The 15,382-nt window shown below is 36.9% G+C and overlaps 1 protein-coding gene across 47 annotated transcripts in view; it reads right to left on the bottom strand.

The window, feature by feature from the left end:
• The window catches only part of RIMS2 (regulating synaptic membrane exocytosis 2), a 773,441-nt gene that overhangs the window by 565,036 nt on the left and 193,023 nt on the right, over positions 1 to 15,382 (bottom strand). For all 47 annotated transcript variants that reach the window (XR_010141279.1, XM_063726779.1, XM_063726784.1 and 44 more), the window contains one exon: positions 9,278 to 9,488. Coding sequence is in view for 46 of the 47 variants with exons in the window: in XM_063726779.1 (XP_063582849.1) it covers positions 9,278 to 9,488 (211 nt within the window). In the remaining variant the exon portion in view is untranslated. The remainder of the gene's footprint in view (positions 1 to 9,277; positions 9,489 to 15,382) is intronic.

Here is a 15,382-nt window from a genome sequence, read left to right as displayed (position 1 = left end):
TTGCAACAGAGAACTCTGTACTCAACACAGCAATCCTTCAAACATGAAGGAGAAAAGTTTTCAAACAAACAAAACCTGAGGGAATTCATTACCACTAGACCTATTTTACAAGAAATGCAAAAGGGAGTTAATCAATTTTTTTTAAAAAAAGAAACAATCATCAAAAAAAATCCTGTGAAGGTATAAAACTCACTGGTATAAGTAACTACACAGACAAATTCAGACTATGCTAAAACTGTAATCGTGGCATGTAGTATCTTTAGTATGAAGACTAAAAGTTTACCAAAAGTAATAACTACAACAATCTGTTGAAAGAAAGGCATATTTAAAAGATAAAATTTGAGATAACAAAAACTAAATGGGGAAATGAAGCTAAAGTATAGTTTTCACTTTGCTTGCTTGATTCTTTTCTTTGAAATCCAAAGGAAGTTGTCATCAGTTTAAAATAACTTTCTATAACTATAAAATATACTTTGTAAGCTAATAGAAATGACGAAGAAATACCTATAATAGGTCCACTAAAAATAAAAAGCAAGGAATTAAAATATAATACCAGGAAAAAAAATCACTTATCCACAAAAGAAGACAGTAGGAAAGAAGGAAGAAGGAACTTACAAAGCAACTAGAAAACAAATTTTAAAATGGTAGTAGTAAGTGGTTACTGATCAATAATACTATCGAATGTAAATTGCCTAAATCCCCCACTTAAAAGACAGAGGAGTGAAATGAATTTAAAAAAAAAAAAAGGATCCAACTATATGCTGCCTAGAAGAAACTCACTTGTTTAAAGACATACATGCATGGAAAAGATATTCCATGTAAGTAGAAAACAAAACAGATCAGCAGAAGCTATTAGATTTCAAGTAAAAAGATGTAAAAATGGCATTATTTAATGATAAAGGGGTCAATTCAAGAGATATAAAAACTGTAAATCTATATGCAACCAATGTCACAGAACCCAAATATATAGGGAAAATATTATTACATCTAAAGGAAGAGAGAGATTGCAATACAATAATATTGGTGAACATCAACACCCTGCTCTTAGTAATGAACACAGCATGCAGGCAGAAAAAGCAACAACAACAAAAAATCAGAATTAAACTAAACTCTAGACCAAATGGACCTAACTGACATTTACAAAACATTTCATCCAACTGTGACAAACTACACATTCTTTTCATTAGCACATATAACATTCTCCAAAACAGATCATATCTTAGGCCAGAAAACAAGTCATAATGAAATTTTAAAAGTGAAAATCATATCAGGTATCTTTTCTGACCATAAGGAACAAATTCAAAATCAGTAAAAAAAGGAATGTTGAAAACTGTACATATACATGGAAATAAAACAACATGCTTGTGAATGACCAATAAGTCAATGAAGAAATTAAGAAGAAAATTTAAAAATTTTCTTGGAACAAATTTAAATGGAAATACTAAATTACTAAAACCAATGGGATACAGCAAAGCAGAGGGAAGTTTACATCAATAAATGGCTACATCAAAAAAGTAAAAAGACTTCAAATAAACAACCAAATAATGCATGTTAAAGAACTAGAAAAGCAAGAACAAATCAAACCCAATATTAATAAAAGAAAAAATATAATAAAAAAGCAGGAATAATTAAAATTGAGACAAAAAATACAAAAGAAAAATGAAAGGAAAAGTTGGCTTTTTGAAAACATAAACAAAATTAACAAACCTCTCACTAGGTAACTAAGAAGAGTCCAAAATAAATAAAATCAGAGATAAAAAAGAAGACATTAAAACTGATACCATGAAAATACAAAGGATCATTAGAGACTACTGTGAACAAATATATGCAAAAAAATTGAAAAATACACAAGAAATTGATACATTTCTAGACACATACAACCTACCAAGATTGGATCATGATTAAATGGAAAACCTAAACAGACCAATATAAGTAAAAAGATTGAAGCCATAATAAAAAGTCTGTCATCAAACAAAAGCCCAAGACCTGATGGAGTCACTGCTGAATTCTATCAAATATTTAAAAGAAGAATTAATACCAATCCTACTCAAACTCTGCCAACAAATTTTGAAGAGGAGAGACTACTTCCAAACTCATTCTATGAGGCTAGTATTAACCTGAGAATGAAAACAGGCAAAGACACAAAAACAACAACAATGACAACTACAGGCCATTATCTCTGATGAACGAACATAGATGCAAAAATCTTCAAAAACATTCCAGCAAACTGAACTGAATAAAACATTATAAAGATCAATCACCACGATCATCCCAGGAATGCAAAGATGGTTCAACATTCACAATTCAATAAATGTGACACACCACAATAATAGAAATAAAGACCAAAACCATACAGCCATGTCAGTACATTCCAATAAAAGCATTTAATAATGATTTTTAAATCTGAACATACTAGATATAAAAGAAACATGCCTGAAAATAAAAAAGGCCATATTTGACAAAACAGCTAGCACCATATGGAAGGGAAAAAGAATTAAAAGTCTTTCCTCTAAGATCTGGAACAAGTCTAGAATACCCACTTTCACTGCTTTTATTCAATATAGTACTGGAAATTCTAGCAAAAGCAATTAGGCAACAGAAATAGACAAAGGGCATTAATATTGGAAAGGAAGAAGTCAAATTAGACTTTTACACAGATAACACAGTCTTATGTTAAAATCGTAAAGATGACACCAAAAACTCTTAGCACTCATAAACAAATTCAGTAAAGTTACAGGATACAAAATCAACATACAAAAATCAGTAGCATTTCTCTACGCCAGCAGCAATCTGAAAACAAAATCAAACAAGCACTCCCATTTACAGTAGCTACAAAAATAAAATAAAATACCTAGGAATAAACTTAACTAAAGAAGAGAAAGATCTCTACCATGAAAACTATAAGATACTGATGAAATAAATTAAATACCAAAGAAAAAGGAAAAGTATCCTATTATCATGGATTGAAAGAATTGCTACTGTTAAAATGTTGAAACTAACAAAAGCAATCTATAGATTCAATGCAATCTCTATTAAAATACCAATGAAGGCCAGGCATGGTGGCTCATATCTATAATTCCAGCACTTTTGGAGTCTGAATGGGTGGATCACTTGAGGTCAGGAGTTCGAGACCAGCCTAGCCAATATGGTGAAACCCTGTCTCTACTATGAATACAAAAATTAGCTGGGTATGGTGGTGTATGACTGTAATCCCAGCTACTCAGAAGGCTGAGGTAGGAGAATCATGTGAATCTGCGAGGTAGAGGCTACAGTGAGCCAAGATTGTGCCACTGCACTCCAGCCTGGGCAAAAGAGGAACACTTTGTCTTAAAAACAAAAACAAACAAACAAACAAACAAAAACAATGACGGAAGTGCAAGAGTGAAACCAGCCAGGACAACATAGTGAGATCTCATCTCTACAAAAAAAATCAAAAAATTAGCCAGGTATGGTGATGCACACCATAGTCCCAGATACTCAAAAGGCCAAGGCAGGAGGATCATTTGAGCTCAGTGGATCAAGGATGAAGTGAGCCATGACGGCTCCAATGCACTCCAGCCAGGGTGACAAACTGAGATCTTGTCTCAAAAAAAACAAAACACACAAAAACACCCAATAACATTCTTCACAAAACAGAAAAAAAAGTTCTAAAACTCTAATGCAACCAAAAAGATGCTAGATAGCCAAAGCAATTCTTAGCTAAAAGACAAAAAAAAAAAAAAAAAAAAAAAGAGCTGGAGGAATTACATCGCCTGACCTCAAAATATGCTATAAAGCTAGAGTAACCAAAACAGCATGGTACTAGCATAAAAACAGACACAGACCCAGGGAAAAGAACAGAGAATTCAGAAATAAATGAATGCATCTACAGCTAAGTCATGTTCAACAAAGGCACCAAGTATATCCACCAGGTAAAGGACTGTCTCTTAAACAAATGGTTCTAAGAAAATTAAATTTCCATATGCAGAATGAAACTAGAACTCTGTCACTGTATGTAAAAATCAAAGCAAAATAAAGACTTAAATCTAAGACCTGAAACTGTGGCACTACTACTACAAAAAGAAGTAAACATGGGTCTAGGCAAATATTTCTTGAATAAGACCTCAAAAACAGACAACAAAAGAAAATATTGACAAATGAAATTACATCAAGCTAAAAGATCATGCTCAGCAAAAGAAACAAACAATCAACAGAGTGAAGAGACAGCCCACAGAATGAAAGAAAATATTTACAAATTATCTATCCAATAAGGGATTAATAACTGGAATATACAAAAAACTCAAACAACTCAATAGCAAAATAAAAAATAATCAGATTTAAAAATGGACAAAAGATATAAATAGACATTTCTCAAAAGAATACAAACAAATATCCAACAGGTATATGAAAAAATGATCAACATTACTAATTATCAGAAAAATGCAAATTAAAGCCACAATGTGATATCATCTCACCCTCATCAAAATCACAATTATGAAAAAGAAAATAACAAATGTTAACAAGGATGCAGAGAAAGGTGAACACTTGTATACTGTTGGTAGGAATGTAAATTAGTATAGCCGCTATGGAGAAGAGTATAGAGGTTCCTCAAAAAAAAACCTAAAAATAGAACCACCATATGATCCAGCAATTCCACTACCATGTATGTACCCAAAAGAAAGGAAATAAACATATTGAAGAGATACCTGTACTCCTCTGTTTATTGAAGCATATTCACAATAGCCAAGATATGAAATCACCCTAAGTGACCATCAACAGATGAAAGGATTCTAAAATGTTGTATATATACACAATGGAATATTATTCGGCCCTAAAAAAGAATAAAATTCTGTCATTTGCAGCGACATGGATGGAACTGGATGTCATTATGTTAAGTGAAATAAGCCAGGCCCAGAAAGACAAATACTACATGTTCTCATTCATATGTGGGAGCAAAAAAAAAAAAAATTTGATCTCATGCAGGTAGTAAATAGAATGGTAATTACTGGAGGCTGGGAAGGGTAGGAGGAAGCAGGAATAAAGAGTGATTGGTTAATGGGTACAAAAATATAGTTAGATAGAAAAAAGAAGTTCAGTGCTCAGTTGCAACAAGAAAGAGACTATGGTTATCAATAATTCACTGTATATTTCAAAATAGCTGGAAGAAAAGATTTGGGATGTTCCCAACACAAAGAAAGGGTCAGTGTTTACTGTGACAGATATCCCAATTATCCAGATTTAATCATTACACATTGTACAGTTATCATTATCACATATACCACATTAATATGTATGACTATTAAATATTATGTATCCATAAATTTTTAATTTAAAAATACTGAAAGACAAAAACTGTCAATCAAGAATTCCACAATCAGCAAAAATATCTTTTTAAAAAATGAAGGCAAAATTTTCAGCATGAAAAAATTGAAACCATTCATCAGCAGCAGACTTGCCCTTCAAGAAATACTGAAGGAAATACTTAAGACAGACAAAATGTGATACCAGATATAATTATAGATCTACAAAAAGAAATAAATAATGCCAGAAATAACTACAAGAATAAATATAGATCTTTTCAAAAATTATTTAATATTTGAAACTCTTGGAAGATAAACTCTTTATACAAAAAGAATAACAATATATTGTGGGGCTTATAAAATGAATAAAAGTAAAATATGACACCAGTAACATAGAATCCAACATTTTTGTGAGCTTCTTATAATACACATGAAATAGTGTAATATGAGTTGAAGGTTGACAACAATAATTTAAATATGTATTCTACAAATCTTGAATAACTTAATAAAATAACAAAACAGTTACAGCTACGGAGCCAACGAAGGAGAAAATATGAATCATAAAAATACTTGAGTAATCTCAAAAAAGGCTAAAATTGAAAAAACAAAGAACAGATGACATAAGACAAAATCAAAAAGCAAGATGATGTAATCAAATGAAACCATATCAATAATCACAGTAAACGTAAATTTTATAAACATCCAATTAAAAGGAAGTGATTGTCAGGTTGAATAATAAAGCAAGATCCAACTATATGCTGGCTATAAGAAAAGTACTTCAAACAAATAAATTTTAAGTAAAATAATAGAACATATACTATGTTAATACCTAACCCAATACATATATGCAATTCCATTTCCAAATATATATCTAGATAGAGAGAGAGAGACAGAGACAGAGAGTACTTGGTATATATATATTAGACCAAGTGAATTTTAGAGCAAAGAATATTACCAAAAGTAAAGAATATCACTTAATAATGATAAAGGGGTCTGTTAAACTACAGGATATAACAATCCTAATGTTTATGTCCCTAAAAACAGAGTCTAAAAATACATAAAACTATAACTAATAGAACTCCAAGGAGAAATAGACAAATCCACATATTATTATATATTTCAAAACCCCTCTCTTAACAACTGATAGAATAGGCAGGAAATCAACAGTGAGATAACAGACTTAAATGACTCTATCAATGAAACTTGCCTCGAGTGGGCATTTTAAAATATTCTGGCCAAAAACAGAAGAATATGCATGCTTCTTAAGTGCACATGGTTTACCAAAGTAACCATATTCTGGGCCATAAAATAAGTATCAACAAATTCCAAAGGATCTGAGGCATATAAAGTATATTCTAAAACCACGAGAGAGGTAAATTAGAAATCATTGACAAAGAGATCCCTAGGAACCCCACAATATTTGAAAAATAAATAACACACTTCTAAATTATCTATGTCAAAGAAGAAAAGGAAAATGAGAAAGTATTTTTAACTTAATAAAATGAAGAAACAACACATGAGAATTGTGGTGATGCCAGTAAAGTAGTACTTAGGGAACATTTATAGCATGTGACCCCTAATTTAGAAAAGAAGAAAAGTTTCAAGGCAATGATCTCAGCTTCTATTTTAAGAAAGTAAAAAAGATAAAATTAAACCCAAAGTAAGCAGAAAAAGAAAAGACAAGAAAAGAAAAGAAAAAAGAAAAAAGATCAAAGCAGAAATCAACAACAGAGAAAAATCAATAAAACAAAAAATCTGGGCCAGACATGGTGGCTCACACCTGTAGTCCCAGCACTTTGGGAAGCCAAGGTGGGAGAACTGCTTGAGGCCAGAAGCTCAAGATCAGCCTAGGCAACACAGCAAGACCCCATCTCTACAAAAGTAATTTTAAAAATTAGCAGGGCATGGTGGCACACGCTCATAGTTCCTGCTACTCGGGAGGCCAAAGTGACAAGATTACCTAAGCCCAGGGGGTCAAGACTGCAGTGAGCTGTGGTTGTGCCACTACAATCCAGCCTGGGCAACAGAGTAAGATCCTTTCTCTAGCCAGGTTGAGCAGGAAAAAAAAAGATACAAATTACCAATATCAGGAATGAAAGAGGTAGCATCAATGCAGATTCCATGGATACTAAAAGACTAATAATGGAATACTATGAACAAGTTTATGCCAATAAATTCAACTATTTATGAGGAACTAGACAAACTAAGATATAACAATGAAACCTTATTCAAGAAAGATAACCTGAATAACCCTATATCCATTAAGAAAACAAACCTTACTTAAAAACCTTCCCAACAAATAAAATTGCATGCCCACATGGCTTCACTGGTGTAATCTACCAGTTCTACACAATCTCTTCCAAAATGTTGAAGAGGAGGAAATACTTCCCAACACATTTTATCAGGCCAGCATTATCCCAATACCAAAACCAAGAAAAACATTACAAGGAAGAAAAATACAAACACATGCCTCATGAATATAGAAGCAAAAGTTGTAAACAAAATTTTATTAAATCAGCCAGGCATCATGGCGTGTGTCTGTCGTCCCAGCTACTTGGGAGGCTGAGGCAGGAGGAACACTTGAGCCCAGGAGTTCAAGTCCAGCCTAGGCAACATAGCAAGACACTCATCCCTAAAGAAAAATGATCAAATCAAATCCATTAATATATAAAAGAGATAATCCATCATGACAAAATGAGGTTTATCCCAGTAATACAAGGCTGATTTAACATATAAAAATCAACCAATGTATTTCACCACATTAAAAAAACAAAATAAAAAACATATGATTAATCTCAACAGATAGAGAAAACGCATTTGGCAAAATCCAACATCTATTCCTGATCTTAAAAAACCAACCAAACAACAACAAACTCAGCAAAGTAGGAATAGATGGCATCTGTGAAAAGCGTACAGCTAACATTATACCTAATAGTGAAGACTAAAGGCTTTCTCCCTAAGATTAAGAACAATACAATGGAATGTCTGCTTTCATCCATTTTATTGAAAATATACTGCAGTTTCTAGCCAATGTACCCAGTCAAGAAAAAAAGTCATAATCAGGTAATCCAGGGGAAACAATTATAAGTGGTTAGTTCTTAGCAAAACAAAATAATGAAAAATGGGGATTAACAAGAAAATGAAGAAATGAAATCACATAGGGAAACGAATTTCCACAATTATGTCTAAGTAATGTATGTAAAAAAATAGCTTCCTATTTAAAAACTACTGAAATAAATAAGTAGGTGATAAGATTAGTAAGTAGATAAATGCAAAGTCTAAAGAATTTACTGATACAAACTTTTTTTTTTTGAGACAGAGTCTCTGTTGCCCAGGCTGAACTGCAGTTCTCCTGCCTCAGCCTCCTGAGTAGCTGGGACTACAGGCACACACCACCATGCCCAGCTAACTCTTGTATTTTTTAGTAGAAATGGGGTTTCACCATATTGGCCAGGCTGGTCTCGAACTCCTGACCTTGTGATCCGCCCACCTCAGCCTCCTAAAGTGCTGGGATTACAGGTTTGAGCCACCACACCCGGCCCAAACTTTTTCTTTTTTGAGACAAGTTTTCACTCTGTCACCCAGGCTGGAGTGCAGTGGCACAATCATGGCTCACCACAGCCTTGACCTCTCCAGCTCAGGTCATCCTCCCACCTCTGCCTCCTAAGTAGCTAGGACTATAGGGGCCCACCACCATGCCTGGTTAATTTGTGTGTGTGTGTGTGTTTTTTTTTTTTTTTTTTTTTGTAGAGACAGGGTTTCACCATGTTGCCCAGGATAGTCTAGAACTCCTGGGCTAAAGTGATCCGCCCGCCTCGGCCTACCAAAGGGCTAAGATTACAGGCGTGAGCCACGGTGCCTGGCCACAAGCATTTCAAAATATTGTTTTTGCTAATTTCAACAAAGTATTATTTGGGTTGAATTAACATACTCTCTAACGTGAATAGATAAACACAATAAGCTTAACTAGAAGAGAACTGTAATTTTCATTTCTGTACCTTGTTTGAGCGTAATGACACTCGACCTCCACAACGAGCACAGAACTTTGTTTGGCAATATGAACAGTTATGGCCACATCCATCAGCAAACTTTGTTTTGTGGCAGATACCACAGGTTGGCGCATCACCCTTCTGTTCTTGCTGTTGCTGTGATTCTTCTCCCATCTTCTTTACCTGCTCTTTATACATTTCAAACTGCTGATGCAGTTTTCTGCAGAGAAAATAGATAAGAAAAAAAATTGGTTTCCTGATGATCTCTAAAGGAAAAATTATCACAATTTATAGACACAGTTTTATAACCAAAAAAATACAAGATGAGAATAAAAAGAATGAAAATTTAATTTTCTGATGATAAATTAACACTTTTCATGGCACATTATTTGTAAAAGTATTGCAACTAGTTCTACCTTCTTTTTTTTTTTTTTTTTTTTTTTTTTTTTTTATTTTTTTTATTTGAGACAAAGTCTCGCTCTGTTGCCCAGGCTGAAGTGCAGTGACGTGATCTTGGCTCACTGCAACCTCTGCCTCCCGGGGTCTAGCAATTCTCCCACCTCAGCCTCCTGAATAGCTAGGACTACAGGCACACACCACCACGCCAGCTAATTTTTATATTTTTAGTAGAGATGGGGTTTCGCCACGGCCAGGCTGGTCTCGAACTCCTGACCTCAAGGGATTCACCTGCCTCGGCCCCCTAAAGTGCTATGATTACAGGCCTGAGCCACCATACCCAGTCTCCACCTTCTAATATACATATTAAATAACCAATTAATATAATACATGTTTATGGAAATATTTATTGAAATTATATTTCTAAATTTCTATCTTCCATTTGGAGTACGTTTTCAATCATATGCTCTAAAATATTTACAATATTATTTTTCTACCATTTAACTTCAGAAATACAGAAAGCTAATTTGACTTACACAGTGAAGCCAAGACCTATGAACTTCAAATCATTGAGACACAGTCTCAATCAGAGTGATGAAAAGAATCCAAAGAGAGAAAAAACACTAGACAGGCGCTCCAGTCAAATGGAAGAAAATTTACATGCTATTAAAAATGAAGAATTCCTTCATTTTGGGGGCTCTTGAGTAGATTTGAAAGTGCTGAGGCAAATATAAATAAACTTAAAAATTAGTCAATAAAAATTATCCAAACTAAAAGAAAAAGAAAAAGAAGTGGGGAATATAAAACAACAGTGCATCCAAGAGTTAACCCAACCTACCATATGTATAATTGTTCACAGAAAAAGAATAGAAATGAAGGAAATATTTGAAGGGATTATGATCAAAAATTTTCCAAAACTAATGAGAGACACCAAATTAAACACAAGAATCTCAGAGAATTCCTGGAAGCACAAATGTCAAATCAACTACCAAATATAAACACATGCCCCTAGTCTGCCTTCACAGTCAAACTGCTAAAACCCAAAGATAAAGAAAAACCTTTGAAAGCGGCCAAAGAAAATACACATTGTGTAGTGAGACCCAATAAGAATTAGAGAAGATTACTCTTGAGAAACCATGCAAGCTGGAAAGCTTTGGAGTGATGTCTATAAATTGAGAGAAAAAAACAAAAACAAAAAAAACCTGTCAACCCAGGATCTCATAAATAGTAAAATTAGGCTTTAAAAAATATAAATAAGTAAAAAAAAATTATAAAAATAAATAAAATTTAAAAATAAAAACTTTTCCAGATGGACACATATTGAAGAAATTCATTGGCAGTAGACCTTCACTGCATGGAACTTAAAAGAAGTTCTTGAAACAGAAAGAGTATGATACTCCTTGGAAGTATCATATGGAAATATGATATTAATCTAATTAATTAATTAATTAATTATATCATTAATCATTAATGATTAATGATATTAATCATATTACAAATAAAATGTGTCTCAAAAACTTAAGAAAATAGAAAATTAAACTCAAAGAAAGCAGAAGAAAAGAAATACAAGAGATTAGAACAGAAATCAATGAAACCAAATGCTGGTTTTATGAAAAAAATCAATGGAGACTGACATAAGCAAGTTAAGGGAAAAGGACTTTCCAACATTTGTCCCTCAACAGAAACATCAATTTGAACAACTATTCATATGTGAAAACACCTTCATGAGACCTAAGGAAACCAAGTGGGAGATTATAGCAACTAAGTGTAGCAAAAAAATAAAAGACGCACTGAACAGGGTAAGAAGGACAGTTTAACATTTCCTGTTCATCCCTCCCCAACCGCAGACAACACAGCATAAATAGAGGGGGAAAAAGAGAGAACAGAACACTCAACTCTGCACTGTACTCCAATATCAGGTAATTGTTTACTGTTTCACCAATAAAATGAGGTGCTAGGCAAACCCCCACAGTCTCAGACATCAGGGTTGTATGCACAGACTGAGCCTCCAGGCCCACTCCAGTGCCAGAACAAATCCCACATACCCAGGCTCCATGCCTGACCATCAGACTTGGTCTTTGGGCCTGCCCAATCTCCAGGATGACTCCAGACTTCTACAATGCCCTCAGTGCCAGGCTGGCTCCCCTGACCCCAGGCTTCAGGCACAACCCAGCATCAGGCCAGGCCTTGCAGCTCAATCATCAGGCTAGCACCTCAGAACCAGCCTCCAGACAAGCCTCTGTGGATATAGGCTCCAGGCACACCTAGCACCAAACCAGACCCCGTAGCCCAGGATCCAGGCTGGTATCTGCAGACCAAGCCTTCAAGCCCACCCTGGCATCAAGTGAGATCCCACAGCTCTAGGTTCCAGGCCTGCCCAGTGGACAAGGTCTATATGCAACCTCCAGGCATATTACAGAGCCAGGACAGCCCCTGCTGTCCGGGGCTCCTGGATACTCCCATTATTATACTGGCTCACATAGTCCCCAGTTACAATGCATGTCCCAGCACAGCACAACTGCCTAAAGCCCTAGTCATCAAGCCATCACACAAAGACCCAGCCTCCAGGATGGCACCTGAAGATACAAGTTCCAGGCCCACTCAGCACAAGACCAGCCCCTGTAGCCCTAGCCTCCAGGCTTCCTTCAGGTTTCAGACCAGCTCAGTAAAACAGAGGCCCATACTGCTGCAAGCATCAGCCGAACACAGCGACATGTTAGCATCCTGGTCTAAGGCAAAGATCAGAACCTGCAAAAACAGATTCTAGGCATACCCAATGCCATGCTGGTCCCTGAGGCCCCACACCCCAGGGCAGCCCTTACAAAGCCACACTCCAGCAGACCGACAGATCAATAGTGTGACAGTAGAACCCAGTGCCAAGCCAAACCACATGGAGAAAGTCTCCAAATCCACTCTTGCGGACACAAGAACAAGTTCCACCCTAAAAGACTCGGGCCCCAGGACTAACCAAGCACCAGGTCAGGTCCCATGGACTCAAGGTCCATCCCAGTGCACCTGTGCACTAACACCATCCCAACACCTAGCCAGCCCCTCCTGACACAGGCTTAAGGCCAACTTAAATGCCAGGTCAGCCTCTGTGGACCCAAGTTTAAGGTCAGTTCCCAAAGAAACAGATTTGAGGACAAAGCCTACAGACCAAATGAATCGGTCCACAACAGAGGTTCCAGGATCAAAGACCAACCCAACAAACCCAGGGGCCAGGGACACACACCTGCTGACCCAGGCACTGGTTCAGTCTGCCCAAGAATTCCAGCAACAAGCCCACCTACCAACCATGCAAACAGCTTGCCCAGAATCACCACATGGGCTGACTGGTGAAGACATTTTCCAGACAAAGACAATCTAAACAGACTGGAATAAGTCCCTACTTCCTACATGCACAGACATCAACAGAAGGTAAGCATAATCATGAAAAACCAAGGAGATATAACATTACCAAAAAAGCAATCACTTCCAGCGAGGAAGTATAAGAAGACGGTGGAAGAGAAGCCTCCATTAATTATCCTCCTCACAGGAACACCAAATTGAACAACTATCCACATAAAAAAGCACTGTCATAAGGACCAAAGATCAAGTGAGCAATCACAGTACCTCGTTTTAACTTTATATATAAAAAAGAGGCACTGAAGAGGGTAGAAAAAACAGTCTTAAATTCTCGATGCTATCCCTCCTTCACCTATCAGCAGCAGCCACAGGGTGCAGGAAGAGAATCTGTGAACTTATGGAAGGGAGAGTTTAGTAATTGTGGGACTTTGCATTGAAACTCAGTGATGACCTGTCACAGGGGAAAGCAACACCAGGCAGAACTCAGCCACCCCTCATAGAGGGAGCATTTAGACCAGCCCTAGCCAGAAGGGAATTGCCCATCACAGTAGTAGGAACCAGACTTCAAGTAAAGGTAAGCCCCATCACCATGAGCTAAAGGGGTCTGGGGTCCTAAATAAACCTGAAAGGCAGTCCAGACCACAAGGACCACAATTCCTGGGCAATTCCTGATTCTGTGGTGGGCTCAAAGCCAGTGGATGAAGGGAGCACGCAACCCAGTGAGACACCAGCTGAGGTGGCAAAGGGAGTGCTTGCATCACCCCTCCCCCAAGCCCAGGTAGCAGAGCTCATAGTTCTGAGACTGTATCCCTCACTTGGAAGAGTATAAAGGACTTTGTCTGGCACCTTGGATACCAGCTCAGCCACAGTAGAATATGGTACCAGGCAGAGTTGTGAGGCCCCCATTCCAGGCCCTACCTCCCATACAACATTTCTAGAGATACTCTGGGCCAGAAAGGAACCCACTGCCCTGAAGGAAAGAACCCAGTCCTAGCAGGATTCATCGCCTGCTGACTAAAAAGCTTTAGGCTCTGAATAGTCAGTAGGAATGCCCAGGCAGTACTTGCCATGGGCCTTGGGTGAGACTCACAGATGTGCTGGCTTCAACAAATTCCTAGTTGTGGTAGCCATAGGAAGAGACTTCACTGCTTGTGGAAAAAAGAGAGAAGAGTGGGAAAAACTTTGTCTTGTGGCTTGGGTGCCAGCTCAGGCGCAGTAGAATAGAACACCAGGTAGATTGCTAAGGTTTCTGACTCCAGGCCCTGGCTCTGAAATACCATTTCTGAGCTGGTCTGGGAAGGGGAAGGAACTCACCATCCTGAAGAAAAGGACAAAAGCCTGGCTGGCTTTAGCACTTGCTGATTGTAAAGCCCTTGAACCTTGAGGGAACACAGGTGGTACTCAGGCAGTGGTTGCTGTGAGCTTTCGGTGAGGCACAAGGCTGGGCTGGCTTTAGGTCTGACCCAGCGCAGTCTCATTGGTAGTGGCCACAGGGGTACTTGTGTCACTCTTCCTCAACCCCAGGCAGTCCCGCACAGAGAGAGAGAGAGAGACAGAGACTCCATTTGTTTGGGAGAGAATAAGGAAAGAGAACAAGAGTCTCTGCCTAGCAATCCAGAGAATTCTTCCAGATTTTACCCTTGTAGCTCTGCCTAGCAATCCAGAGAATTCTTCCAGATTTTACCCTTGTAGCTCCTTGTGAAGATACAGCTACACTGATCTAAGACATACATCACAATACCCAAGTCCCTTCAAATACCTGGAAAGCTTTACCAAGAAGGATGGGTACAAACAACCCCAGACTGTGAAGACTACAATAAATACTTTACTCTTTGATCCCCAGAAACCAAAGAACACCCACAAGCATCAAGACCACCCAGGAAGACATGACCATACCAAACAAACTAAGTAAGGCACTAGGGACCAATCCCAGAGAGACAGAAATATGTGTCCTTTAAGACAGAGGAATTCAAAATAGCTGTTTTGAAGAAGCTCAATGAAATTCAAGATAACATGGAAAAGGAATTCAGAATCCTATCAGATAAATTTAACAAAGAGATTAAAATAATGTAAAAGAATCAAGTAGAAATTCTAGAGTTGAAAAATGCAATTGACATACTGAAGAATGCAGGAGTCTCTTCAAAGCAGAATTGATCAAGCAGAAGAAAGAATTAGTGACCTTGAAGACAGGCTATTTGAAAATACACAGTCAGAAAAGGAAAAAAAGAACAAGAAACAATAAAGCACACCTACAAGATCTAGAAAATAGCCTCAAAATGGCAAATCTAAGAGTTATTGGCCTTAAAGGTATAGACAGAGATGGGGTAAAAGTTTGTTCTAAGGGATAATAACAGAGAACTTCCCAAACCTAAA

Source organism: Pongo abelii, chromosome 7 (assembly GCF_028885655.2).
Source record: "Pongo abelii isolate AG06213 chromosome 7, NHGRI_mPonAbe1-v2.0_pri, whole genome shotgun sequence".
Lineage (NCBI taxonomy): Eukaryota > Metazoa > Chordata > Mammalia > Primates > Hominidae > Pongo > Pongo abelii.
Note: the sequence above shows the minus strand (reverse complement) of the source record. Positions and strands in the feature narration are given on the sequence as shown.